Source organism: Spermophilus citellus (genome assembly GCF_964194105.1).
Source record: "Spermophilus citellus genome assembly, chromosome: 17".
NCBI lineage: Eukaryota > Metazoa > Chordata > Mammalia > Rodentia > Sciuridae > Spermophilus > Spermophilus citellus.
The window spans coordinates 49,796,698-49,824,313 of record NC_138199.1 but is presented as its reverse complement, the minus strand read 5'-3'; the positions used below and the strand labels follow the sequence as shown (position 1 = coordinate 49,824,313).

General features: G+C 46.4%; 1 protein-coding gene across 1 annotated transcript; it reads right to left on the bottom strand.

Moving 5' to 3' along the window:
* Positions 1 to 17,149: 17,149 nt before the first annotated feature.
* Positions 17,150 to 26,601, bottom strand: PHB1 (prohibitin 1). The gene is made up of 6 exons (XM_081270470.1): positions 26,490 to 26,601; positions 24,856 to 25,017; positions 21,682 to 21,824; positions 21,408 to 21,524; positions 19,103 to 19,198; positions 17,150 to 17,517 (listed from the first exon to the last, which is right to left on the bottom strand). Exons 1-6 carry the CDS (start codon positions 26,575 to 26,577, stop codon positions 17,305 to 17,307), a joined length of 819 nt encoding a protein of 272 aa, XP_081126596.1. The 5' UTR covers positions 26,578 to 26,601; the 3' UTR covers positions 17,150 to 17,304.
* Between the last annotated feature and the right edge of the window lie 1,015 nt (positions 26,602 to 27,616).

Sequence of the window (27,616 nt, the reverse complement as noted above, 5' to 3'; positions counted from 1 at the left end):
CTCTGAGGGCAGAGGACATGTCTGATACATCTGTACCTGTAGCTCCAAGCAGAGTGCTTTGTTCATAGTAGCTTCGGAGTAAGTTCTGGATACATGAATGCTGGGCTGGCTGGCTGGCTCTGGTAGATATGAGAGCTTATGGAGGCCACCAAAGCCCTGCTTATTGTTTTCCCTTCTCTAACTTCCTCCTCTTACTTTTCTGGGTGTCCCACTTCTCCTTTAAGTCAGAAGATGTTCCCAAGGATGGCTACTGTTTAAGTAGACTGCAGGTATTGAGGAAGGAAACTGAGTCTCAGTCTGAAGTTGGCAGACCACCCCCTTCTCCTCTGGGTGCCCACTCTGGACAGGATCTAATGTGCTGTAGGATTCCACTCAGCCCCTCACCCAGTCCTCAAATTGCCATTCACATTCCCTGCCTGTCTTTCTCTCTTTCATCTCATCTCAGCAAGCAGAGACATGTCACCACGGGAAGCCTGGTGTTAGCAAATGTGCACACAACACACACATGCATACACGCCTTTCCCCGTCTCTTCGCCATTGTCTGGCTCTCTGCCCCTGGGCCTGGCCCATCTTTATGGGATCCAGGCTCTTCCTATCCCAGGATGCTGAATCTGGCCTCGAAGGGAGAGAGCTGGTCATTTTGCACGTCTGCGGCATTGCCCTCCCTCAGGGGCTTGGGGAAGATCCACCCATGTGGCAGATTCTTCCAGAGAGACGCGAAACTAGGAGCCTGACCTCATGATGCCCGCAGCACCTGGCACAGAGGGTACCAGCTCTGCTGTTCTGGCCCCAGACCAGTTCTCTCTTCTAGAATCCACACCTTCTCTGGCTCCCCTCCAGGCTAAGATCTGTCCCAACTCAGGGAGGATAATCATGTTCTACTGAGGAGGGGGTGGTGGCAGGGAAGGGAAGGTGGTCTCTTCTACAGCACCTCCATCAAGTCATTCCCTGCTTCTGTGCCTCAGTTTCTCCTGCACGTGCTTCCAAGGTTAGGTTCAGCACTGGGGAAGAAAGCTGGTCCTGTTGTGTTCCCTCGCAGCCAGGAGCCGCCCTCCCCGCCCCTTGCTTGTTGGTGACGCTGGCCCAGCAAGGCAGGGTCCTGCAGGATGAAAGCTCAGAGAAGTCAGAGCAGGAATAATGATGATAATCATCAGCTGTGGCGTCTTAACCATCCAGGAATGCAGGGCCCCACACCCTGTGTGCCTCACACCCCAGGACACTGCAAGGACTCCTCTCCCTGTGTTTTATTGCCGTGATCCCACACTCTGCCATTCCCAGCCCAACCCTCTTGGGTTCCCAAGAACCACAGTCCAGCCACTGGCTTGTCCACCACCCAGGTCCCATGGGAGGATTCAGCTCCACAAGACCCAAGCCAACAGCAAAAGAGGACACGCAGCTACATGGAAACTCAGGCTCTAGGGTTTCCCAGAGAAGCAACCTGCCCGCCCCTGGCCTGGAGCGCTTTCCCACAGACCCATCTAGGTCTGGTCAGCACAAGGGCAAGAAGTTTTGCTTGTGTCAATCCAAAAGCTGGGTTAAAATCCTGGCTGGGCCACAGACTAATTCACCACAGGACCCTGGCAACCCTAGTTTAGTTTTTAACTTCTTTGGCTTTGTTGCCTCACCCACCCAAGAGCTTTCCAAGGCTTTACGCTGCTCACTGATGATAAACTCTGGATCTCGTTTAGCATGTGGTAGTTCTGAGTCTGGTTCCAATACACCTCTCCAACCCCACGTTTCTCCTTCACCCTCTGGGTCAGTCAGAAGTAACTCCTCACGGGTGGGCATATATAGCCCATGCTTTTGCATTTAGGGGTTTTGTTCCTTCTTTGGGAATGTCATTGCCTCCATTGCTACTTGGCCAGACCCTCCAAGCTTTTAAGGCCAGGCCAGAGTCATCTCCTCCATAACTGTGCCCATATCCTTATCTCACTGGGGAACCGTGGTTCCTCTAGGCTTAAGCCTCTCAAGCCCCTGGACCCATCTTGTGCTGTGGTTACATGCATATCTGAAATTGCCCACAGGATCATTGGTGTCCCCACAATTCCACTGTTTTTGTGTCTCCGTCTGCCTAGCACAGGACCTTGCACACAAGGCACAGGCTCAATAAATAAGTGCTGGACGTAAGTTGTGGGGCATAATCATACCTACCCTGTCAACTTCCTCACACTGATGTGCTTTGAAAAAAATAGAAATGATTATTTAATTTATTTATTTATTTATTTATTTATTGGCTGTTCAAAACATTACAAAGATTGCAGAATCACATCGGTTAGAAATGATTATTTTAAAGTAAAATCTTTTGGCTGTGTGTTCTTGAAGAGAAAAAAGAGAGCAAAGGTCAGGAAAGTCCCATCCCTTTCCCAGATGCCTTTGCAGGTAGGATCAGGTCCCAAGCCTGAGTGAAGGTCTCTGCTCCTGGATTGACACAAGAAATGTTTTTCCTCGACCAGTCACCAATCCAGTTCACTCTGGGACTCTGAGCAGCAGGAAGTAGGGTCTTTCCTCTTTAGAAAATGACAATCCCACCCTTTGTGAGCTTCTGTTTTTCTAAGCCCCAGCAGCCTCCATGGTCCATAAGACTCAGGCCAGAGGGACCTGTGGATTCACATGGTTAATGGATGAAGTGGAGGAAGAGTGTGGCCTAGATGGGCATTGGAACCCCCCCCCCGGAGCAGCACATCCCACCGCTGCCTACAGGTGTTGTCAATAATAGTAACAATAACTTTGGCAACGCATTGTATTTACTTAAAGCTTTTCTCCAGGGAGCTCAATTAATCTTTCCTTCATCTCTAGAAGGAAGAGAGGGATGAAGGCAATGAAAGACAAGTGAGCCATTGCAGCCACAATGCAGAATACAGGCAGCCTTTGTTCTTTCAGGTAAATGCAACACATAGTATTGCAGATGTGGACAGCTGATAAACCAGGAAACCAGTTCATTCCCTGGGACCCAAAACCCATGACTTGAGAACTTTTGCGAAAATAAATTCTTTGTAAGATGACAATCCCCAACCCAAATGGGACATCTCAGTCACAATACTTGAGTATATGCCCTAAACAGATATTCGATTATTGCTAACCTATATAAGCCACCTGCTGTCATTAGTATCTCAAGACACAGTATGGATGTGGGATGAGGTTCATATTTAGCAGTGGAAGACACAGAGGTCCACGTTTCAAATAACTGTCTTGATAGTAACAATACAAAAAAATGTTGGCCATCTTCATAGTAGATCTGACTAGATCATCACTGTTTTAATCTCGTAAATGGGATCAACAGAGAGCTCATGTGAGGAGAAGGGCCAGGTTGTATGTTTTGGTTTTTTGTTTGTTTGTTTGTTTTTTTGGCATATTAATGCTTGCTGGTTTAGGATGGTCTTCACCTGCAGTTTCTTTGCAGAAGTATTTTTAAACCCCATGTTTTTGTAAAGGCTCATTTAGCTCAGATTACATAATATAATCCGTAATGTCATTTAACCAGGCAAAATAAACCCAGATGCTTTGAGATTTTTCTGGCCACGAACTAAAGAGCGAGGGAGCCCTGTCAGCCCCTCTGACACCTCTCCTGTGCCTCCCTTAGGACACCTCACATACCGAACAAGGCCTCTGACTCTTGTGTTCATCCACACATTAAAATAACTGGAGTGACTAGAGGTGTAACTCCATGGGAGAGCACTTGCCTAGCATGTTTGAGATCCTAGGTTCCGTCTCTAGCACCACAATATAAAATAATATAGTAAAACTTTGCTAGACCTGGTCTGAAGGGAGTCTTTGGCCTGCCCACCTAATTCCCATGGCAATAGCTTCCATTTCTGTCCCCTCCAATGCCCTCCTGGCCATCTCAGTCATCTCAAGCTTACTTTAAAGACACCAATAGATGCCCAGCGGCTGGACTACAAATCACAGAAGATTCTGCACTCCTTCCTCCTGGTCATCCTTCTAAATAACCCACTTGCTAAGACTCTTCCTCACATTGTCTCTTACTGGACCACTGCTGGGACCGGTTGGCCTCCAGGCCATGGTTCTCTTCCCCTATCATTTATCCTACACATTTCTGCCAGAAAAAAATCTTTCAGATACAAATCTGGTTCAGGTTCTCCCCATTTTAGTCTCTCCATTTGCCTCATGCCTATGGGACAGTGCAACTCTTTGAGAATGCAACCCAGACACTAAAACACAAACTATTTTGGGGGGTGGGGGCGGCTAGTTACCAGGGATTAAATTTACTTAGCCTCTGAGCCACATCCCCAGCCCTATTTTGTATTTTATTTAGAAACAGGGTCTCTCTGAGTTGCTTAGTGCCTTGCTTTTGCTGAGGCTGGCTTTGAACTCGACATCCTCCTGCCTCAGCCTCCAGAGCCACTGGGATTATAGATGTGCACCACCACACCGAGCTAAGCACAAACTCTTGATAGGGTATTGCAAGGCTGTCCCTACTGACCTGTCCAAACTGGCCACCCCCAGATACCTTTCCTGTTCCCAAACCTCCAACCAACCACCCTGAAGATGCCACCTTAACTACCATGTGCCCTCTTACTCGGAACAACATTCCAGGTCTTTTCTTTGGGACCAGAGCAACTTACCTGGCCCCTTCCAAATACTGAATCCTGAGAAAGTTACGCCTCTTTCTGCACCTTCGCTCTTGCCGCTAAATATTCTTGGATTACACTGAAATGGGTTTGCTTAGTAGTTCAAATACACTTGGGGCCCAGATCTTATTTATCTCTAGACCCTCTTTTCACCTGCTGCCTCCTGGCCAGGTCTGGTAGGTAGCAGGCTCCTGTGAAGAGCTTCCCTTTGACCTTAGTGTCAAGGATTTCTTTTCCATCCATCACCTGCACTGCCCTCCACCCCGCCCCAATAACCAATTTGTAAAAAGCAAATACTTTTCCAACCGCTGTGAGTATATTAGCTCACTTAATCTTCTCCACAATACTGCGAGGCCACCTGTGGTCATCCTCTTTTTATGGATGAGGAAACTAAAGCATAAGAGAGTTTTGTGTTAGTGCAAGTTCATGCAGCTAGAAAATGGCAGAGTCAGGCTTCCCAGACCTGGAGTCTTGATCTCAACCTCTCTCTGTGGCTTGGTCAACTCTCTGCTGTGGCATTCAGCTGTCCCACTCTTCTCCCTTCCCTGACAAGAGTGGCTGCTATTCCCAAGACCAACTGAACACCCTTTCCACCCGGCCCAGGGCTGAGAGTCTGATGACCCCAATGGTTCTCTCTCCCCAGAGAATGTGACAGGCATGACAGACTCTCCTTTGGGTACCCAGGCTGCACTGCCTGGAGGGGGCCCCCTGCTTGACAACCTGAACTAAGACTCTTCAGAGGGATCTGAATCCTTGTATTAGTAGGTCAAGATCATTTCTCTGGGAAGAACTGTGTGAACCATGTCCAAGAAAGTGAAGCTCATCAAACCCCATCTGCAGCCACCATCCCTACAGATACCTGGAGGCTGTCCACCCCCTGGCTCCACCTGATCAGCTTCTGGCCATTAACAACATCTCACTCTCCCTCCTTCTGGGGCTTTTTCTCTTTTCTGCCTTGCCCCCCTCACACACTTCCTTCCTGTGGCTCTTTCTCTTTACAAAAAGACTGGGTATTTTTAACCTGAGGTTTTCACTCATCTCCTCTTGTCCAATGGGGACTGGGCTGGGCAGGGGTGCTGGCATGCTGGGAAGCCTGGGAGTGTCTGGCCAGCCTCCGAGGCTGCAGTTTGCTTCCTTCATTCCTGGCCCCAGTTTGGCCCTGCTCTTGCTGTGGAGCTATCCCTTGTCAGTTTCTGGAATAAACATGCAACAAAGCAAAGATTTGGAAACTGCTCAGGGCATGTAAGGAGCTCACCTTCTCCAAGTGATGCTGTCAAGATGGTATATTGAGCTAGAGGAAGAGCAAGGAATACCTTGAACCTCACACATCCTAGCAACAGGCACCAGGGGCATGTTCACTCTCCGATCCCCATTTTAGGCATGGTGTCCTTTGGAGGAACTGGGGACTTTCAGAACTGCTTCTTCATAGTCTGCCCCAGTTTTTTTTTTTTTTTTCATTTTTAGTTTTAGGTAGACACAATATCCTTATTTTTTTTTTTTTTTTAATTTTTACATGGTGCTGAGAATCGAACCCAGTGCCTCACGAAGGCTAGGCGAGCATGCTACCACTTGAGCCACATCCCCAGCCCTCTGCCCCAGTTTTTTGTTTTGGTGGGTTTTTTTGGTGCTGGCAGTTGAACCTAGGGCTTTACACATTCTAAGCAACTGCTGTACTACTGAGCTGAACCTCCAACTCCTGTCCCAGTCTTTTTAATTTTTTTTTTCTTTTTGGTACCAGGGATTGAACCCAGGGGCACTTAACCACTGAGCCACATCCCCAGCCCTTTTTAATATTTTATTTAGAGACAGGGTCACACTGAGTTGCTTGGGGCCTTGCTAAGTTGCTGAGGCTGGCTTTTTTTTCCAGGTGGGGTGGGGGTACCAGGGATAGAACTCAGGGGCACTCAACCAGTAAGCCACATCCCAGCCCTATTCAGGGTCTCACTGAGTTACTTAATGCCTTGATTTACTGAGACTGGCTTTAAACTCACAATCCTCCTGCCTCAGGCTCCAGAGTGCTAGGATTACAGGAATGTGCCACTGGGCCCAGCTCTGTCCCAGTCTTTTAGATGAATCTCAGAGAGCTCCATACTCCCATACTCCCTCTCCAGAGCCTCCTTACACATTCTCATCCAGAAGGTCTGTGCCCCCAGACTGACCCCTCCTCATTCCCCACTCCGCCCTCACCTACATGGGCTCCCCAATTCTCCTGCCTCTTGATTGAACCCAGGGCCTTGTGCATGCAAGGCAAGCCCTTTACCAACTGAGCTATATCCTCAGCCCTGCATTCATGCTCTTTAAAAAAAAAAAAAAAACATGTACTTAGTTGTAGATGAACACACAGTATTTTCATGTATTTTTATGTGGTGCTGAGGATTGAACCCAGTGCCTCACACATGCGAGGCAAGCACTTTACCACTGAGTTGCAGCCTTAGCCCCTACATTCATGTTCTTTTTTTTTTTTTTTAATATTTATTTATTTTGGTTTTTGGCGGACACAACATCTTTGTTTGTATGTGGTGCTGAGGATCGAACCCCGGCCGCACGCACGCCAGGCGAGCGCGCTACTGCTTGAGCCACATCCCCAGCCCCATTCATGTTCTTAATAGAGAAACTTTCATTTGATACCCAAACAACTGCATTTGGGAGATAACTGGGCATTTAGGGTTTCATAGTGTCTGTTTGAGTTCAGTTTCTGTACCCAGCTTTCTTGAAAAAGAAAACAGTAGCACCTAAACAGGTTGATATCAGATTTTTTTTTTCAAAAAACAACTGACAGTGACTCATGCAGGCTGCCAGGCCCACATCTAATGTTCTCTAAAGTAATTGATAGTCATAATGATTGCCTGAGGCACCACGGTATCCTAATCCACACTGTGAGTCACACTGCAAAGGATTAGAGGTGTTCAGCATTGTATTTATGTTTGAATGTGTTTTTAAAATTTAAATTCCTGTAAAATCAGTACCCCCTGTCTCCTGTCTGCAGTTACTCTTCAATTAAGGAATCACTTTTCCATGTGGCCTGGTGGCATGCAGGACGATTGTTGACCACATTGAGTATCTGTAGCTCTCATCTCAGCCTCCACCCGGGGCCACACCTCTGCTTCACACTCTTATAACTGTCCTCACCACTCCCTTCTGTTCAGCTCCCCCTGGGTCCCATGTAGCAATGCTTTCTGGCCCCATTGTGTGGAACCCTGTTTGGCTTCCCTTTGGGAATTGGTCATTCAGTCAACAAACATTTATCAAATATCCCCCGTGAATAGAGAGATTGCTGTGTGGGGTGGACCCTGGGAAAGCAGAAAAAGTATAAAATATTCTCATACTACCATCACCTAGAGAGCTCTTACCTCAAGTTCAAAAAAACTGTGTCTCAAAACCAAGGGACAAAGGGGATCCAAACAGGGTGGGCTTTATCCAAAAAAAAAAAAAAAAAAAAAAAGCTTCCCAGGGGTAAATTTGAACTTAAGTTTGATCGTGTTAGTTGGCCAAACAGGGTGTTACAGAGGAGAGGAGACCATCCTGGCAGTGGGACAAGAATTCCCCATCTTTCTACCAGGAAGTTGCCCTCTGAATCCTGGGCTGCTTCTTCCTCGCTGGGCTAACCAGCTGATAAGGACAAGGGAACAGCCCCAGCAAGGAGGAAGTGGACTGGCTTCCTGTTTGTTTGTGAATCTCAGAGCTGCACCGTGCAACCATGAACACCAACCAAGCAGAGCAACCCTGACCTGAGCCAAGAACCCCAGGAAGCTCACCTTCTAATCCAGCAAGCCCTCAACCAGCTGGGAGATGCAAGGACTCCATTCCCGGGTAGCCGGTGCTTGGAGGGCTGGCCTGGTAGCAGCCAAGAGCCTGCTTGTTAGGAACAGGAGGAAGAGGAAGGGCAACTTCCCCAAAGAAGTCAAAGCTACACATTCACAATAGAAAGCCACTGGGTAGCTCCAGGAACCCAAGCATTGCCCTTGCCCTCACTGCAGGGTCCTTTTCTAGGACCCTGGGCATAATCCTGTTGCCTATGGGAAAACCATGAGCAGGGATCTCTGGGTCCTTTTAAGATCCAGGCAGCATGTAAGGAAGGCAGCTTTGTTTGCAACAAGAAAAGCCAACTGGTGGTAACAAAACATCCCAGATCCACATGAGAGAAAACAATGTAGCCATTTAAAAAAAAAAATGAGGTGGATGTGCTATGGTGACAAGATGTCCAAGATATTTCAATAAATGAAAACAGTAAGGTGCAGAACAGTGTGTACAGTGATTCCTTTTTGTGCAAATAATTACAATGGAAGAGGACGTGTACATATAGACTCAGAGTTATATGTGATCCTGAAGGGATCACTTTTTTTTTTTGTTCTGGGAGGAAATTTCAGCAACCTAACAGTGGTTATTTTGAGGGAGAAGAACTTATGAGAGAAAAGCCGGGGGAGGGCTCCCACTTTTCATTATTTGTCTTTCTGTGCTGTTTGCATTACAGTGATGTAATATGTAATTAAAATATTGCCAGTGGGCCGTGAGATTATGGTTCATTCTGTTTTATTCTTTATACTTCTCTGTGTCATTGAAAATAAAAAGTACTAAACCACAAATATTCATTTTTTGGGTGTTTTTTGTTTTCTTTTGTTTTAAATGCAGTATCTTACTATGTTGTCCAGGCTAGTCTCAAACTTCTGGGCTCAAAAGCTGGGTGCAGTGACACACACCTGTAATTCCAACAGCTTAGGAGGCTGAGGCAGGAGGATCATGAGTTCAAAGTTAGCCTCAGCAACTTAGCGAGGCCCTGTCTCAAAAACACAAAAGGGGCCTGGGGATGTGGCTCAGTGGGTAGCACCCCAGGTTCAATACCTGGTTAAATTAAAAAAAAATCTCGTAGGCTTAAGTGATCTTCCTGCCTCAGCCTCCTGAGAAGCTGGAACTATAAGCATGCACCATCATGTGTGGCCATAAGTATTATTTTAAAGACAATTTTAAAAATCAGGCAGGGGCTGAAAATGTAGCTCAGTGGTAGAGTGCTTGCCTAATATGCATAAGGCCAAGATAGGTTTGACACTTAGCACTGAGAGAGAGGGAAAGAGGGGAACCAGCATGCATTTGCAAGATGAAGCAGTATGCAGCTAATTTTCTCCAGGAAACTTGAAGACAGAGGTGGAAGAAATGCTTTGCCTTAAGATCTTGGCTGGGCACAGTGGCCCACACCTGTAATTCCAGTGGCTCAGGAGGCTGAGGCAGGAGGATCGCAAGTGTATAGCCAGCTTCAACAAAAGTGAGGTTCTAAGCAACTCAGTGAGACCCTGTCTTTACATAAATTACAAAATAGGGCTGGTGATGTGGCTCAGTGGTGGAGTGCTCCTGAATTCCATCCCCAGGGCCCCCACACCTCCCAAAAAAGAAGATCTGTACACATCAGTAATAGCACAGCCAATTCTACCCTCCACTCTGTGGATTCCTTATGGCAAGCGCTGGAAGCCTCTCTGGCTCCCTTTTAACCACTCCTTTTCCATATTTCTTCCCCATTTCATCACCTCATTATCTAACTATTGGCCTGAGTCAAACAATACAGAACAGAAATCTGAAGGAAGAAGAAGGAAAACAATAACATAAAATACTTCAAAATAGGTGGTCCAATCCCCTGTCATTTGGACTAAGTCTCTTTTAAAATTACCTGCATCCCATTCAGCTTTTAATCCCCTAAAATACCTAGCCCCAGAAATGCACACAGTAGGTTCTTATAGCCCTGGCCAGATGGATGAATAAACAACTTGTGTATACCAGACTTATCCTTTTCAGGTCTGTTCATTCAGAGAAGCATCCTCAGGATAGAAGGTCTCAAGCCTCCCTAACCACTTAGCCTATCAGATTAAATTTTGCCTCTTTAACTTTGGGAAATTGGAAGGAAACTCCTGAGGCTGCAGAAAGAAAATCTCATGTCCCTTTGGTCTTGTATGGATTCATTAACAACTGGATAAACTCCCAAAATTGAACTTGGGCTCCTAAAGCCTGAGTATTCAGCACCCTGAGACTTGCTGGTTTAAGAGAGAGTGAAAGCAGAGCTGGTGGGTGGTGACCCCCATCCCCACCCAGCCGGTGTGGAGAGATGGGTTGCACTAGTTGGCTGGTAGTTAGGCAGGACAGTAGGTAGATTGCAGCCACGGATGCCCAGAGGAATTCTCTATCAGGAAGTCATTTTCAGAGGATCACCTCAACCTGTGTATTTATCTGTGGTGTTGCTGCAAACAATCTCCTAGTCCCTTCCCTAGCATATTTTTCTGAACATCTTTTTCCTGTCCCCAGAGCCTGGCACCTGCAGTAGAAGTCAGGCTGCTGCCATCTGGTGGAGAAGAGAGGCCAAAGCCTCCCCTGGCTCATGATATGAAACAATAGAGATGAGAGGAATTCTGAGAAGAACCAGGACAGCCAAACTTTGGCAGCTGTGGAACCCTTCCTTAAACAACAAGGGCGGGGGTGAGCGGTTGTCTAAGGCCTTTATAGGAGACTAGTAAGCTAAGTGCTGTTCTGCTTGTGAGATTTTTCACACCTATCATCTCAGTCTTCCACAACACTGGGACATGAATATTCATAACCTTAGGGTTTTAAGAGGATGCTCAAAGTATTTAGGTAATTTACGCAAGGTCTCACCAGAGTCAGAATTCAGATCTAAATATTTCCAGTTCTAGAACTTGTGCCTTCTAGAGTGAGAAGTCTGGGAAGTCCAGACCAACTGAGAGTCTCATCATGTCAGCAAGCACTGCTGCAGCTCACTGGCATGAAGGAGCCTTCCAAAGGGAAGACATTGTCTCTGCCTCCCACCCATTCCAGTCTAGCTGGGGATAAAAGTGCACCCAGGAAAGGGATGAAGAGGTGGTCTCAGCCATACCTCTGAGTGGGAAGGAAGGCTTTACCTGGCAAAGTGCTTCCCACAAGGAAATATTTGAGGGCTGAGAGGGACTGGAAGCAGCACTAGACAGATTCTGGGGCTCTGTCACCTACCACCTTTGGGACATCAGGCAAGGCTCATGGCACTCCTCTCCCAAAGGAAGCAGCTTTCCTGGGGATCTGCAAATTGTGCTGTTGCCATTTCAGTAGGGTGCAGATAGGAAAGGAGTCCTGAAGGAAGGAAGTGCTGAAGAGGACCTTGAGGAGGGGAGGGGGCTGGACCAGAAAGAAGGAAATGGCATTGCACATGGGGAGCAGGTCTGGGCAGCCAAGGCAAGAAGGGATTGCTGGCCAGAGACAGAAAGCTCATCTGTCTGTTCTCAGATGCTTGGTAAAGACCCTAATTGGCACAGTCCACCCTAAAGAGCCCATGTAGGTTCTTTTGGGATCTCCAGTTGTTCAAGACAGTCATGGTCTTAGCTAAGAGACTCCTCTGGCCAAATCTGAAACACCCAGAAGTCACCGTTTCTGGAATTCATCACTGCAGATGCTTCCTAGAGGGCAGAGCAGTGGCGGGGGAAAAAAAAAAAGGTAGTTTTATCCCACACCTGGAAATCCTCAGACCTTGAGAGATTTTAGTGTCCTTCTTCTTTCATAATTCCTGTTTGCTACCCCTCTTCTCATCTTCTGCCATTACAGAAACACACACAAGCCACAGAGAAGATTGGGTGGTATAAATCTGCACACCAGAACCCCAGTGTGACTTTGCCTCTCAGGTCACCATGGCCTTGGACACAATCAAGGACTCGGTGACGTTATATTAGTGTCTGACTTGAAGCCTTCCATTCCTCCTGGTGTCTGAGACTTCTGGATTCCAGAGTTCTTCCTTTTCTGAGACCGTCTAATCCCTTAGGTTAGGGGTCAGCAAACTTTTTCTATAATAGTATTTTGGGCTGTGTAGGCCACACAGACTCGGTGACAATACCCTGTGCTGCTGTTGCAGTACACAGGAGCATAGCTAGCTGTGTTCCCATAAAACTTTACGTAGAGACACTGAAGCTGGAATTTCATATCGTTTTCATATTTCACAAAACATTAGTCTTTGGATTTTTTCCCTGACCATTTAAAAGTATGGAAACTATTCTTAGCTAGACAAAAACAAACAGTAAGCTTGTTCACTGTGGTTTGCAAACCCCCAGAAGTGTCTGTAGCTCTTGCAGCCAAACTTAGATTGTCTAAGCTTTTCACTGATCATGGCCTTTCTAGCAAATCCAGGAGGTTTGTCCTGACCTCCAAGGATAATGGCAGCCTTGTCTTTGGCTTTCCTCTCTTCAGAAGTAGCTTGATTAGAGGAGGGTGGAGAGAGAAACCCTCTTCCCATCCACCCCATGTCATGGGCAAGGGCCTTCCCTTCCAGCTATAAACTGGTTTCCCCAGGCCCAGTACATTTCCATCCTATCTCTCTTCCAGATATGTGTCTGGGCCTTGCCAAGGCACCCAGCGCCTACCAGCTGGGGCAGGCCTCATCACTCCTTTTATGTTCAATTCTCAATCCCAGTGTTGCCAGAGTTCCAGAGCCGATGTCTCTTTTATAAAGGGAGACTTTATACACAAGCAGAGCTTGTAAGGGGTCAGCCAGAGGTAAATTCCTGGACAAGGGGCATTTTAAGCTGGGTTTGTGGTGGGTACAGACACAGGGATTGAAGGAGGGAGGAAAGAACAGAGTGGTGTTCCAGGAAGAAGCAGGAAAGAGTGGGCCATGGGAAGGTGACTGCAAAGGAGAGTTCCCACATGGATGCCATATAAAGGGAGAGAGGGATGATTCTGAGGAATTGGTGTGGGGGTGGCAATTAGTGTGTGACTGGCCTGCTGGTTCCAGAGAACCCCAATTAGGTGCAGCTTGAGGTAACTTGCCATAACAGCATGGGTGAACTCAGGAGCCTTGACCCCCAGCCTTCATTTCAAACTCAGATCCTTTTCCAATCCACTCAGTAATTCCCACAAAAGCCAGGCGTGTTTGGCTTGGGAAAATATCAGGGGGAAAGAAAAGGAAGGGTATCTGCTCTCTACGATTTTAGGGTAGGAGAGAATTCACACACACACAAACACACACACACACACACAGCAATTTAATGAAGAGAGTGCTAAGTGCTCATGGGAATATGAATTAGTTCTTTAGGCAAGGGAGAGGTAATGGGGTTGGGGGAGAAGAGATCATCTGTATGCCCACTGAAGCCTCCTTGGTGGGAGGAGATCTGCTTTAGCAAAATGAGGTTTGAAACAGTGCGTGCTATGAATGGGAGACGGAGGAAGAGGTGGTGGTGCAATATCCTGTAACCTTACCCAGGGTGGATGTTTCACTCACAGTTACTGATGATGGTCAAGGGAAGGGCCCAATGCTGATTTCTGGAAGGTCCTATTAGAATGGCATTAGCTAAGTCAGGATTTGACCCATGTTTTCTCTTCTTTCTCCACCTCCCAAATAAACCCATCTGGGATGGTCACAACCCTCCCACAACCGGTGCACACCTAAAAGTCACAGACATGAGGTAAACGACAAGCCCTTGAGGGTTTTTCTCTCCCCTCCCATCCAGGGTCCACTGCCTTCTTAGCATGCAACCCTTCAGAGTTTAAACAAGGGAACTATTCAGCCTGTCAAAAGGAGAGAGGGAGGAAGACACTTCCCACTCTCTCCCTTCCTTGGGATGGCTTAGGATCCAAAGCCCAGAGAACTGCAGCTGATAAAGGTCCATTGTGGCAGCCTCTGAGAAACCCAGAGGCCATCAGGGGGCTCTGGGGCTAAGAAGCCATTAACAGCTCTTGAACATTTGTAAAAAGAATTACTTGGCGTTAATCAAGGCAGAATGAGGCGCCAGGGCTGCCACTGGGAGGTGCCTCTGCCACCCATGACAGGGAGACTAATGGCAAAGCCAGCAGGAGACCTGGCCTGTCTGCTGCCCAAAAGGCTGACCTGGGACAGAAGGAACCCAGACATTGTACTGGACAGCATTTCAGCCCAGGGCTCCCCCACAGACACCTGGAGGATGAAACCCAATCTCCCCACCGAATTCAGGAAACACAAGGGCTTTTTAAAAAAAAGGCCTGGGAGGAGGGCTAAGGAGAGAGGCGCCTCCTGCCCCCTTTCCCCAAAGGGTGTCCAAAGCAATAAACAGCAGGAAAGGAGGACGGCTGCAGAGTGGAAGTTAGTCTGGAACTTATTTGGGAATTATGCTCTTTCTGCTCCAGTCTTTAATGTGCTTTGAGTCCAGGCACCTCATCATCTGCAGGCCTTGCCATCCTTACAGCAAAAACACAAGCGGAAGAGCTACCCCAGGCCTAGATAGAGGAGGCTGGGGGAGGGGCAGGGAGAAGGCCAGAAGGGAGACTTTGGTGGGAGCTCTGGGGTTCAGCAGAGGGTCAGTACCCTGTCACACTGCCGTCTGCTCTCAGGGGACCAGATCCTGCTGAGGCCTGAGGTGAGCTGGAGACTGTTGGGAAAACTTAAATCCTCATTTCCACCCCAAATTTGTGCATCAGGTCCCCTTCCTTCTTAGCTGCTAGTGGGCCCTGGCCCTCTAGATTAGAACACAACCTAAGTCCTCAGAAGGGTCCCTAAAGCCAGGCGGGGCCCAGGGTTGAATACGGAGGAGAGGTGAAGGCGCAGGTAGGTCTGGGCCTTACTGCGTTTTTGTTTTGTACTGGGGATTGAACCCAGGGGCACTTTACCACTGAGTTACAAGCTACATTCCCCAACCCCTTTTATTTTTTGAGACAAGGTCTCATTAAGTTGTTTAGGGTCTTCGTGGCTCAGGCTTGTCTTAAACTTGTGATCCTCCTGCCTCAGCCTCCCAAGTCATCAAACATATGCCACCGCACCTGGCTGCACGCTTCTGATTGTTCCTAAAAAGCCTTTGAGGTGGCTGGCTGGCAGTTATTTCTCAATCCTAGGTCTGCTCTCCTCCACCATCCAAAATGCATAAATCTGGTCTCCTTAAAATGCCAAAGCATTTGCATTCCCACATCAGTCACAGTAAAGTAGAATGACACATCAAATAACACCCAAGTAACCTAATGTGTATGAAGATCAAACTAGAGGGCAGGAAGGGTTACTGACCAGTGAACTTCTTGCCAATGGTTTCCCTCCCGTTAGGGTGTTGCTGGCGGCAGGAAGGCCCACTCTGCTGGTCATACTGAAAGGGTAAAGTTTGTAAGCTGGAAAGTTTGAATTAAAATGTAAAAGATTAGGTACTATTAAGTTCCTCTGTTACACCCAGATTCCTGAGATAGTTAAGACAACGCCCTACTGGCCATTCAGCCTAGGGCCCTGTGCAGTTCGTCACAGGGCCCGAACCAATCAGTTTGAATGTGTACCCAGTTTGGAAGTGACCAATCACCCCTGCCCAGCCTGTTCCCGCCAATGAATGGACTAATCATGTATCAGAGTTGTTGTTCAATTTTCCCGCGCCTCATGATGATTTGTTCTGATGTATGCAAAGCCCCCCACCCTCTCCAAAAAGTGTACTTAAGCTCTGCTTGACCTCTGCTCTGGGCTCTGGGCTGCTCTCCCTTCTTGAGTGAGCACAGAGTCCCAGCGCGCTGGAATGGATCCAATAAATCCCCCTTGCCATTGCATGAAGCTAGTCTCGTGGTCTCTTTCTCCGACGTTTCGCCTGACCCTTACAATACCAATACACAGAAGACAGTCTCACCTCCTCAGAATAACCTCATGAGAAACTTCACTTAACATCACCGAGGTTCACTTCACAATGGGTCTCAATTAGGAACACAGAACAAAGTGCTTTCTGAAACCAAAGCATCTTTTGCCTTGCTGGATATTCTATCCCAGCTGGTGATACAAACAAGCACACACAAAAATTACTAGAACACTCTGTTCTAATCCCACTACTCCCACAAACAAAAAACAAAGCCATAGGACAGCTGGAAAGTTTGGGTGTCATTTATTGATAGCAGTTTACACACATTTGTTTTCTTCCCATGATTGTTTCCTTCAAAGCACAGGCACACAGCCTTCGAGAAGGGCAGTCTGAAGCAGCAGGAACGCAGGCTGCACACGTCTTTGGCAGGCATGTTTAGCCCCAGCAGGATGCAATCCTTCAAGTTGGAATTCCATTGGGTATTTGAGAAGGACCAAAGTGGGGGGTAGAGGAAGTCTTCAACAGGACTTACATCTCAGTCCAGACCTCCTCCCTCACTATCCAAGTTCATCCCAGTTTTAGGACCCTGGGGGGTAGCAAAATCAGGCCCACCCACCTCAATAGGGGCAGATTCTTCAATCCATGCCCTGTTGACACACACCTGCTTCCGCTGGTCGCAGTTGGAGGGAATCAGCCTTATGGTAAGAGACAGACCACTTCCTCTCTGACCTTCCCCAGCACCTCTTCAGCTGCATCTGTGCGGGACAGGCTGGAAAGTAACTGAGGCCTGCCTTCCTGGTTCAGCCGTGTGTACCATTGTCCTCAAATCTTCAATAAATGGCAGGAGGGAGGCTACAGGTCCCCCATCCATCACGCTCATTGCCCTTCTTTTCTGCCAATTGCCAGTGCCTAGGCTGGAGCGCCAGCAGGCCCTGCAGGACCCAAAGCCAGTCTGCATAGGCACTTGGCAATTTTTGGTAGGGAGGTAAATAAAAAAGTAGATGGAGGTGAGAAGAATGAAAGAGCTTCATTTGATAATTAGAGATCTGAAGTGATTTTACTTTTTATTTCCTTCACTTTTTAAGCCAATCATGAAATTTCACAGTGATTTCTGGGGTGGGGGCAGAAGAAAGATGGTATTCAGAATCGGGGCTGTGGCCCAAGTGGCCTGAGGAGGTGCGAACAGGGCACCCTCACTGGGGCAGTTGGAGGAGCACGGACTGCCCTGCTGGCAGGTAAGTGACGTTCCGAGTGCGTGAGAGCTGGTATGCTATGTCCTCGGCGGCTTCCAGCTTGCGCAGCTCAATCAGGCCATCACCTGCAGTGGCCAGTGAGTTGGCAATCAGCTCAGCTGCCTTGGAGTCACCCTCAGCAGAGATGATGGCAGCTTTCTTTTGCTGTTCAGCCTAAAGAGTGGAGATGGAGAGTGAGTGACAAACCTCAGGGTGCTGTCAGACTAGAGCCTAGCAAGGACCAGCCTAGGTCCTTCACAGTTTCTTTTTAAATATTTATTTATTATTTTTTTAAAGCTGTACTTGAAAATAAATATATATATATATATCTCCATATATATCTATCTTCGAGGATAGGGCCTTGCACGTGCTAAGTGAGTGCTCAACTGCTGAGCCACAACCCTAGCCCTGCCTTCATAGGTTTCTGAAGGCACTTGGAAACTTACATTCCTGTTGTTAACAGAGTCGACAAGCACAATGTCCACCCAACCTCCTCTTTCCTCTAATGCCCACTTATCATTGCAGGCATATGCTTCAATTGGCTATATAAGTAGTGTACTTATTTCATTACTAGTGATCTGATCCAGACAATTCTATTTTAAGCTAGAAGGATTCAGGCCAGAGAAAATGGAGGAAAAAAGAAAGGTGGAACCAATCCTCAGGCTCATCTTTCCCTCCAGTCCTAAGCCAAAACAACTTCCATCAAAACCAGTTGGTCGGGCTGGTGTTGTAGCTCAGAGGTAGAGTGCATGAGGCCCTGGGTTCAGAATCCCCAGCACTACAAAACAGAACCACCACAAAAGAGTTGAGGAGGAGAAGCATGCATCTATGACTGCCAGGAGCTGCCTGTGAGCTCAGCTGGTACCTGGAATCTCCACGGCTTGCCCTACCAACACCAACACGAAAACATCTGTCTAGACAAGTGACCTTCAGAATGTGGGAGGAGAGTATAGGATTGAGCTTCTTTGAAATCAACCCTCTTTTTGTCTCTCTTAATGCAGGGCCCGAACTCAGGCCTTGCACATGTTAAACAAGCACTATGCCACTGAGTGACACCCCTGGTCCAATAATTTTGAAACTGATAGGATGTTTTCAACAAATGTTGTATATCTAGGATCATCAGGCAAAGTGCTAGACTTGTTACTGGACTCATGGCAGATACAAAGCAAAGCAAGACCCTGCCCATATGAAGTTTACAGTTTCCAAAATCAAATCTCTCTCTTGATTTGAAAGACCAAAAGGCCTTAGAATAGGAATACTAGTGGTGGGGAATGGAGAGCAAATAAATATACCTTCACAAACATCTGCAAGACCAGGCTGCTAGGCCAATATACTGTGTTCCATCACACTCTCTTGACACATCTGGATGGATTTAGTGAAAAATATCCAGTGACCATATCACATCTGGTGCAACATTTTATCAACGTCAAGTTTTCACTATGTAACTATGGTTCAAAATGACTTCTCAGTGAAGCTGAAAATATTCCAGGAGTAACATTTTTATTTGTATGAAAGTTTTTGATCTTGGGCACATGGAAAAAAAATTACCCTTCAGTGATTTAGGAACATAACATCACATGTCCCTGACTAGCCCCCAAAGACTCTGCAACCAATTGCAGGAGTACAGTTCCTTCAATCCCCTTCCGATTATCCCGGAAGAAGAGATGACAGATGATGAATTTCCAGGCCACCCAGCAAATGGGAAAGCTGAGCAGAGGAGAAAGGAAAAGAGGCTCTTGCCATCTGGTTGAATGCTCACCTTTTCCACCACAAATCTGGCCCTCTCTGCTTCCTGCTGAGCCACCTGTTTGGCTTCCACCGCTTCTGTGAACTCCTTCCCAAAGGTCAGATGTGTCTAAGGGGAGAGAGTAAGCACAAGCTGAGGCAGTGTAATTGCTGAGACAGGGTTGCTGGGAGGCCTCCCCAGCTGCTGGAAGGAAAAGGCCAGGAATGGCTCTAGCAGCTGGAGGCACTAGGAGACACACTTCCACCTCCAAATTCTCATCCACACTGAGTTTATACCCCAGAATCCTTGGCTGTCAACACTGTTCCTACAAATTTCTGTCACCCTCATTGTGGCCACCTCATGCAGAAAATGGCATCTGCAGCTTTTGATGGGGCCCATGGCCACCAGAAGGTGTTCACTCAATAGACCACCTCCTTAGAGGAGGAGATCTGTGAGTTCCAGGACCCCCACCACTGACCAGATTTCTTCCAAGGCATCTTCTTCTTTGATGCCTATTCAAAGACCCAAGGGAGGGCAGATGGAAAAGTGAGCCCCTGAGAGCCGGGGATGCGGCCAGTTCCCAGGGTTCCAAAAGCTTGATACTCTCTGCTTATGGATTCACCAGTCCACTTTTGCAGAACATCCCCACCACTAAACAGGAAGAGGATGGAGCAAGATGGAGAGCACATCATGGTATTCCTATATATGAGTGGTTCTGGAAAAGGGTTCAAAAGAAAGGGAAGGCAGGGAAAGCCATTGGTCCGGGTGAGGGTTTAAGTCTGATTATCCATATACCTCCCCTAATCAAGTAACAGATTTGGCTGAAACAACTGTCTCTAAAGATAGTACAGATAATGGGAAGAGACTCAGAGCTCCTAATGCCTAGCCTTAAGCAATTCTCTTATTCATTATTCATTTTTTTATTTAAAAAGAAGAAATAAAGAGAAGAGCAGCAATGGTTTTGCAATCAAATGTTATTTGTTTCATTTTCTCCTCCACTCTCCTAATGTCTGCTTTTTAAAAAACAAGCAGCCCCAAACTTCTGAGAAGTCAATCCCGGCTCTACTGTTTTCCAAAGCTTTTACACTATACTGCGAACTCTCACACTGCAGCTGCTCTACTTTGCCTGATCCATTTCTGGATTCTTGTTCAAAGTTTGGATAAGAAAGTACAATTCTGAGAAATGAAAAATGAAATGTATAATTAAGGAATAAAATTTCTTTCAAAAAGAGCCAGCTGAGGCCAGCAAATTCCCCAGGAAATCTAATTTTCTTCTTACACCTCTTAGATATGGTTTCTTGTGGTCAGCCCACATTTCCCCAGAATGGAGTATGTGGTCAGAGTCAAGTAAAATGCCAAGTTTTCCCCAGGTTTTTACTTAGCGAGCTTTCACAGCCAAGGGACTCAGGTTAACTAACAGCAAATGGGGAGAGTTTGAGGTGGAGGGGCCAAAGGCTGCAGCCTGGCATGCTGCCAGCAGAGGGAGCCACACGCCCTTCCCTTGGAGCAACAGAAGGTGGAACAGTGCCCTGGCCCTCAGGGCGAAGGCTGGGTACTTAGAGAATCTCTGTTTAAACAGCTGTGCAGATGCTGAGAGGAAGCAGTGCCTTTCCCTAGTGATGCACAGGAGAACTGAACAGGAAACACTCTACCTCACTACCCGAACAAATCACTCCAAATGATTTTTCCCAGAGAATCTTAGAAACACGACCCCTTCCCCTCACCCTCCTCCACCTGAAACCCTATCCTGCCTGTATTGCTTTGTTTGAGTTATGACACCCAATGTCATATAAATACACAGACTATAATGTCTCTGGAGGCTAGCTTACACCTCAGAGAAGTCCCTTGTCCTCAATACCAGGCCTTGGGAAACAGAACCATTTATTAGCACTCTATCACCTTTCCCTGGGGGTTCCCAGAACTTCACAGAGCTTCAAACCCTAAGTGTTAGAAAATTCTTAGGGGGTTAGGCTGGGAAGTCTCTGCTAGGGAGAAATACTACCAAGCTATTTTCTGGTCTCTACCAGGCAATTTCTTACTTTATCAAACAGGGTTAATAAGAAGACATCACTTTCTGAGGAACAGTCATAGTTTGGTGATTTAGAGACTGTCTGGGGATGAACAGAGATTATAAAAAAAAAATGTGAGAGACAGGGAGATAAAGAACCCTTAACTGAAAACAGATGCAAGGACACTGCCTCACACTCCCATGAAGATTCTGTTTTCAAGTCTCACATTTAGGAAAGTGGAAGGCAAAACCTAATCATGTGTATACAGAAATGAGCGAGGTACCAGACAAGAACCAAAACCCTTTGCTCAGACTCCTCAAGGATCTTACCAAGGACACGTCATCCAGGATGAGCCCAAAGGTTGCTGCTCGCTCTGTAAGGTCATCGCTCACCTGCCTGGAGACCAGCTCTCTCTGGGTGATCAGTTCGCCAGCATCAAAGCGAGCCTGGTTTCAGAGGGACAGGCAGAAAGCAAGTCAGGCTAATGATAAAGCAGAAAAGAACCTCAGCCACATCCCAACCCACTATGGCCAAGTTCTTCCTGTCACCTAGCGATCTTCAGGGCAGTGATATGGGCTCACGGTGAAGGCCCTATCCACTCACCACCACTGACTTGAGGATCTCTGTGGTGATGGACGGCAGCACTCGTTCATCATAGTCCTCTCCAATGCTAGTGAAGATTCGAGGAAGCTGACTAGCAACAGGTCGGAAAAGGATGCGCAGTGTGATGTTGACATTCTGCAAATCTTAGGGTAAGAAACAAACACTGGAGTTAAAATAAAACCCATAGGGGAAACAAATGGCCTTTTATGTGACCTTTCCCACCCCAAATTTGCTATAATGCAAAATGGTATTTAGTAAGATCTTAAAAGGCAATGAGTAGATATGTCCGGTTTCCTTGGCAGAGAAGCCATAGAGCACTGCAGAGAGTTAGGAATGTCTGAAAGGATTCGGTGATGACACCAGCTTTTCAGTGTGTCCCAATGACCACAGATAAAGCAATTACCATGGTATGGTGTCATAGGCGACTGATAAATTTTTGCTTTGAACTATGTGAAACTCTGGACAGTGAAACAATGCGGTACAAGGGTGCCCAGGGAACGCCCACCCATTTGCATGGTGATTTCTGTTCATAAGGAAGTTCTGCTGTCATGGAACTCACTAGTTCAAAAAGCCTTGACTTCAAATCCCAGCAGCCCTGAAGTAGAGAAGGTGGGCGTAACCTGTTAAGCCCCAACCCAGTTTTTGCTATCTTCTTCAGGTTTTTCTCAGGAAGTTCTTCACACTGAATCCCATTGGTGTTTCCACCCATTTAAATAAAGTGCATGGGTGCAGACTCCATTTTGTTATTAGATCCAGTCTCCATCAGAGCTGGTCCCCATCGGATCCCGCTATTTTACTTATTTCTATGTCTTTATTTCTTTTCTTTAAAAATACTTTTTTTAGTTGAACACAATATTTTTATTTTATTTTATTTATTTTTATGTGGGGTTGAGGATCGAACCCAGGGCCTCTCACATGCTAGGCAAGCGCTCTACCACTGACAGCCACAAACCCAGCCCCTGGTCGTTATTTCTTAAATTTTTCATACCGCTTAATAATTCTAATCTGACTCACTGCCCCAGTTCAGAGAAACTAAGTAAACCTCAGGTGGGTCATGACAGTATGTCTCATGGGTAACATGAAATGTTAGGAGACTGAACATTTTAGGACAAATAACAAGTCAATACTAAGAATTCTAGAATCAGGCCTTTCCAAGGCCAGGTGAACATGCCTATGAGTCAACCTTGAGAAGTTAGTGTGGGACTGGTAGACACAGCACTAACACTCCACAGAACTGAGCTGTGGTCCCACTCTGCTGGCTACAAATTATGCAGCTTCAGATAGCCTTAGATAACCTGAACTTACTTCCTTGTCTGAGAATGGGGATGATCCAGGAAAAACTGGAGGAGAAAACAGATACAAGAGCATTCTGTCAAATGTGCAAAAGACCCAAGAGGTGTGAGTAGATCTGGTAAAGCATTTAAAAGAGAAGGCACGCAAGGCATTGGTAGGGTGAGGGTTTAAAAAATCTGATTAGTCATAGACCTTATTAGGATTCTGGGGGGAATCAGCCCTTCCCTTAGACACACCAGGCCTGTGGGAAGCTAACACACTGACACAGGTCATCCGCAGTCATCAACGTATGGACCAAGTGCCCAGGAAATGGAGTCCTGATTGGGCCAAGAGAGGTGGGAAACTTATCAACATACATAATAAGCCCCTGACCTCAGGAGGTACCTTTCAATAGTTTTCAGAATAGGTACATAATGCATCCTCAGAACAACTGCAAAACAGTACAGAAAGAAATCCACAAAAGATGGGAAACTTAGAAGCAGGCTTAAGTTAAATTAAGTTTCTCCAGGGGCTGGAGCTGCAAGGCACTGGGTTCGATTCTCAGCACCACATGTAAATAAATAAAATAAAGGTCCATTGGTAACTAAAAAAACATTTCTTCATAAATCCTGTCCAACTTATTTCCTCTTTGAAGCAGACAAGACAGCCCCTTTTCAAAAGGCTGCTATTTCCCTGGCCAGGAGCCACAGACAGATTTCCAACGTTCCGTGCACCCTCTTCTCTGCCTCACACACTCTGCACTCTTCAGATCACCACTCAGACATCAGTTTCTGGCTGGGAGTAGGCTACTCTCTTCTCTGCTCCCCAACAGAACCCTGGCCCTGTGGTCCTTCCCACACTCTACTGTAATTTCTTGTTCACATCTGTCTTCCTGCATAGACTGAGCTCCTTCACAGCAACCATTTTAGTCCTCTTTGAACTAGTCCACTCTCCAAAATAGAATCAAGACTGACACAATCACCGTAAGCAAACATCTATTGAGGAATAACAGGGAGGACACCAAATGTCATCCAGATAATAAAAACTAACTTCCCCACTATGCTCACCACTATACCACCACCACCACCGTACCCTCTCTTCTTTATGTCCAGAAATGTCACAGCTGTGACATTTTGGGTATGTGCAATTTTATGTGCTGTCTGTATATGTCTAAGGGTGGTGGTGGGGGGAATGGTGATGGCAGTCCACGTCAGGATCTGACTGGAAACCCGGTGGAATGTCTCAGTCACTAGGACTTCAGCCTATGAGACAGCAATGTGAGGTCCACACCACTGGAGCAGAGGCCATGGAAAATATGGCAAAGGATAAGTCAGTTACAAAGACAGATGGCCAGAGACAGGCTTGGATAGTCACTCTGGGGAACAAGAGCTGATGGGAAGGATCAACAAAGGGAATAATTTAGATTTCTTTAAAATTATATCACTGTGTAACTCTTAAGATAAACCTTTATTTTATTTTAAAAAAATTTTGTGTGTGTGTGTGTGGTGTTGGGGGTTGAACCCAGGGCTTTGTGCATTCGAGGCAAGCACTCTACCAACTGAGCTACATCCCCAGTCCATAATAAACCTTCACATGTATCTCTAAGTTTGTTCTGCTGTCTGTATGTATCTTATGAATACACTTCTATGAATCCATACAAAGCTCTCCAGGGCAAACATGCTGAGAATTATGATGTCAAGTCCAACCTCTTTTTCTTTTGGCAGAGTTGGGGTTTGAACCCAGGGCCTTGCACATGCTAGACAAGCACACTACCACTGAGCCACATCCCCAGTCCTAAGTTCAACCTCTTTTGGATCCTAGTATCCCACACAGGCTGCTGGAGCCAAGAAAAGAGAGAACCCTCCACACTCCGTGCTTTACCAAAACAAAGGCAAGACTCACCTTTGCTTCCAGTGATGACTGGCACATTACGTGGTCGAGAGCGGCAATCAAAGATAATAGGTTTCTGAACCCAAGGTATGAGAAAGTGAGTTCCTTCCCCTACCACAATGTCCTGTACACCACGGAATCGGTCAAAGATGACAGCTCTGTGCCCAGCATCCACTAGGAAGGAAAGATAATGACATGTCAAAAAGATCCTTTCCTTGTAAACCACAAGGATCCTGACTTTGAAAGATCCCTGTTGCTTTCTGTTCATTTACTGAGTATCTCCTCTCCCTATGCCGAACTTCTGGTCTCTAGAGGTTTCTAATTAGCTACACAACTAAGCAATCACTTCCTGTCCCATGTGCCTCCCAAGGTCTTTGGTAATAGGATCTGTTCCTTGGTTCCCTTTCTCCTTGAAAAAACTGGTTGTTGGTTTTCTAATTAACCATCCCATCCCCAAACTCCCAACAATATACTTCTAGGAATCATCTCCTAAAACTTCTACAACTCAGATCTTCACTATTTTAATATGTCTATCCTGGTTCCACCATAACCCAGTACAGTAGCATCCTCATTAGGAGAATCCTGAAATTCAGAAGGTCCCACTATAATAGTTTTTTTTTAAACTTGGAGGGGATATAGAGCTATCTTGTTGATTCAGAGAGAAATTCAGTGATGGAGACCATTGTTTAGATGTACATAATTGAGACCAAGATGATCACAGTATCAAGAGCTGCCATATAAGCCAAGCAGGCTTGTTTCTTTTCATAGGGGATTCCAGGGGTGCTCTACCCTAATCAACATCCCCATCCCTTTTTAAGTTTTTTGTTTTGAGACAGGGTCTCGCCAAGTTGCCAAGGCTGGTCTGGAACTTGACATCTTCCTGCCTCAGCCTCTGGAGTTCCTGGGATTACAGGTGTTATTGCTGTGCCTGGCCCAAGTAGGCTTTTCTCATCAACTACTTTCCATCTCTAGACTTTAGAGTTGATCCAAATATCTTCACTCTGAAAACAATCTTTTTGTTAGACAGCCAGGTGTGTAGCAATCTACAATTGTTTGGGGCATGAAAGTAAAAGAATGTCAGAGTTAGAGGAGATCTTAGAGATTAAACTCGTTCAAACTCACTGCTTGACCAATGAGGAAGCTGAGGCCTACAGGTGAAAGCAACTTGCCTAAGACCACACAGTAAAGTGGAAGAAAAGCTATCTTAAACCCTGTTAAAAGCTGGGCGATACACTGCAAAGACATTTTCTTTGAAACTAGCAGAGTAAAAGCTGCTGCTCAGGACAAGGATCACCCAAACTGATCTAAAGTCTTTGCTGAGTTTTTCCACATACAGGCAGATGAGACACAGACAAGATCTCCATTTCAGGAAGCAATGCAAATCCCCTGATACTCTGCTGCAGTATTCAAGTGAAGCAGCAGCACTGAAAATTGATAAGAACAGCCAAAAACATCCAACCAGCAACTGGGCTGGGAAGCTGTCTTTGAACAGAGGCTCTAATAATACAAGCACGTGGCGGGGAATGGCAATAGTAAGACCTCTTCACAAACAGTCGCTACCATCAAGAGTGTCATGGGCTATGCACTCCAACAGAAATCTTCCAGTAAAGGGCAGTGACCCACCACCCCTCACCTCAGTGCCTCACCATTATATAAGGCAGAGTTCACCACGCCTCCTGCAACAGCTAAGGCCAGGCCAAACTTGCCAATGGATTCAAACACTTTGGCAGCCATGTTTCCTTCTGGACCCACTCACACCTAAGGGGGTAAAAACAAAATAAAACAACTTAGCCCAAACCCTCAGAGGAAGGTCTGAGGCATAACATTCACTTCTCAAGCTTATTATTTATTTTCCCACTCCTGACAACTCTAAATCACCAACTGAGGAAACCTAATAAATAACTCTACATCTGGCAAAGTGCCATCATCAATTCCTCAACCTTTTTCTTTTGCAGTTTCTTTTTTCAACCAAGAAAGAAAGGAATCTGGGACACTTGGTTCAAAATAATGGGAACAAGGCATGGGCCTCATACCCATAGGGATCTCGCACCATACTAAACCACACTCCCATTTCCTAGACAAAAAGGTCCCAAGAGACACTACATGGTTGGTTCTATAAAATTTTGTTTAGAAAAATAACAAAAGAACGTGCTACAACAGTGATGCCAACAACAAAAATAAATAACAGTAAACTGCCATCATTTATATCAGTTTATTTAACCCTCACAGCTACTCTATTAAGTAATTATTATAGATCAGGAAACAGAGGAACACATACAGGTGACTTGAGACGCCCAGGATCACACTAAGCGGCAGAACCAGGATTAAAACGCAGAGGTCTAATTCTAGGAGGTATGGTTTAACTCCTCACCTTGCCACTTCTCTACATGCTGTAGTGAGAACCGATTAGGACGAGCTGAATGACATTCTGGGATGAAGATAACACAAGAACCAACTGAGGGGAAAGTCTCTAAACTGCCGCTGCACTGTGAGGAAGAGCTCTGCATAACGGTCAAGGGGCTGCGAGGCCACGGGTAGGAGTACAGTTGACCCAACTAAAAAAACACTCCTGCCTTAAACCTTTTTTTTAATGTTTTTTTAAAAGATATTGATGGACCCTTATTTTGTTCTTTTATTTATATGCGGTGTTGAGAATCGAACCCAGGGCCTCACACATGCTAGGCAAGCACTCTGCCCCTGAGCCACAACCCCAGCCCCAGCCTTAAACTTTTTAATGCCCCGCCCCAAGACCCTCAAATCCCCCCTCCCTCCT